The following is a 995-nucleotide window of genomic DNA, read 5'->3' as shown; positions in this document are numbered from 1 at the left end:
ATCCCTATTTCATTTATATCGTCACGTGTATTATATTAAGTATCCCTAGACAAAGTTATTCATTGCCAGACACATTAGTTTAGACACAAAGGGAGTTGCGAGTACAGAAACAAAGGCAGTTATATATTCTATCCCTTCACTTTTATCACTATTATTTTTAATTGTTCTTAAACTGCAAATAAACCTTAGAGTTTTTTTTATCCCTTTATTTTTTAATAATTCTGTTTTATCTTTCGTGATCGCACAAGGCGTCTCATTCAAGGATTGTTTCCATCCTGTACCGGTTTCATGTTTTGAAAGGATAATAAACTACAAAAAAATGTTTGGCCTATCTATTCCTGGGATAAAGACATTAGTCTAGAAAGAAGTATAGGAATACATTAATATATTCAATGCCTTAATATATATTTATTTTTTTGGTTCTTTTCTTATTACTTTTAACCTGTACATTATTCTCACTTTTAAAAAATCCTTCTTGATCACAAAATGCTTCTCATACAAGGATTATTCACATTCTTATAGATCATAAATTTGTTTCCCAGTCCGGCGAAACCTGACGTCAACCATTAAAGAAAAGGACTTTAATATTTTCTCTACTTTTACTCTTTTCACACAATAGTACTACTACTTTTCATGTGTAGACGATTCCACTTCCTTCATCCTAATCCTTTAAGCAATCGTCTCGTTGCCGTAAGGGTTATGGAGCCAAGGATAATACTTGGGCTTGGGCTTCGTGCAGGAGGCCATAGACATGGTGCTAATATGGTCGGGAAGATTGTGTGACTCATCAAACTGATAGTTGCTAATATCAGGGCAGTTGGTTTCTGGGTCGAAGGAGGGGCACCTGAAGGCTGTTTGGGAACCAAGTTGGCTGACGGGGACGGGGTTCTTCATCCATTCCAACACGCGGTTCAGGGACACAACATAAACATCGGGCTTGGTTGCCAGGTACTGCAGGAATCTGTTGGGAGGCGTAGGTGATAAGTACGTCATGA

At 37.3% G+C, this 995-nt stretch overlaps 1 protein-coding gene across 1 annotated transcript in view; it reads right to left on the bottom strand.

The window, feature by feature from the left end:
- Positions 1 to 317: 317 nt before the first annotated feature.
- LOC119586137 (chitin deacetylase 7-like) overlaps positions 318 to 995 on the bottom strand; it is a 3,645-nt gene continuing 2,967 nt past the window's right edge. The window contains exon 7 of the mRNA XM_037934829.1: positions 318 to 967. Within this exon, the coding sequence (XP_037790757.1) occupies positions 670 to 967 (298 nt within the window). The 3' untranslated portion in view covers positions 318 to 669. The remainder of the gene's footprint in view (positions 968 to 995) is intronic.

Source organism: Penaeus monodon, chromosome 21 (assembly GCF_015228065.2).
Source record: "Penaeus monodon isolate SGIC_2016 chromosome 21, NSTDA_Pmon_1, whole genome shotgun sequence".
In the NCBI taxonomy this organism is placed as follows: Eukaryota; Metazoa; Arthropoda; class Malacostraca; order Decapoda; family Penaeidae; genus Penaeus; species Penaeus monodon.
The sequence above is the reverse complement of the archived record's forward strand: the minus strand, read 5'-3'. Positions and strand labels throughout refer to the sequence as shown.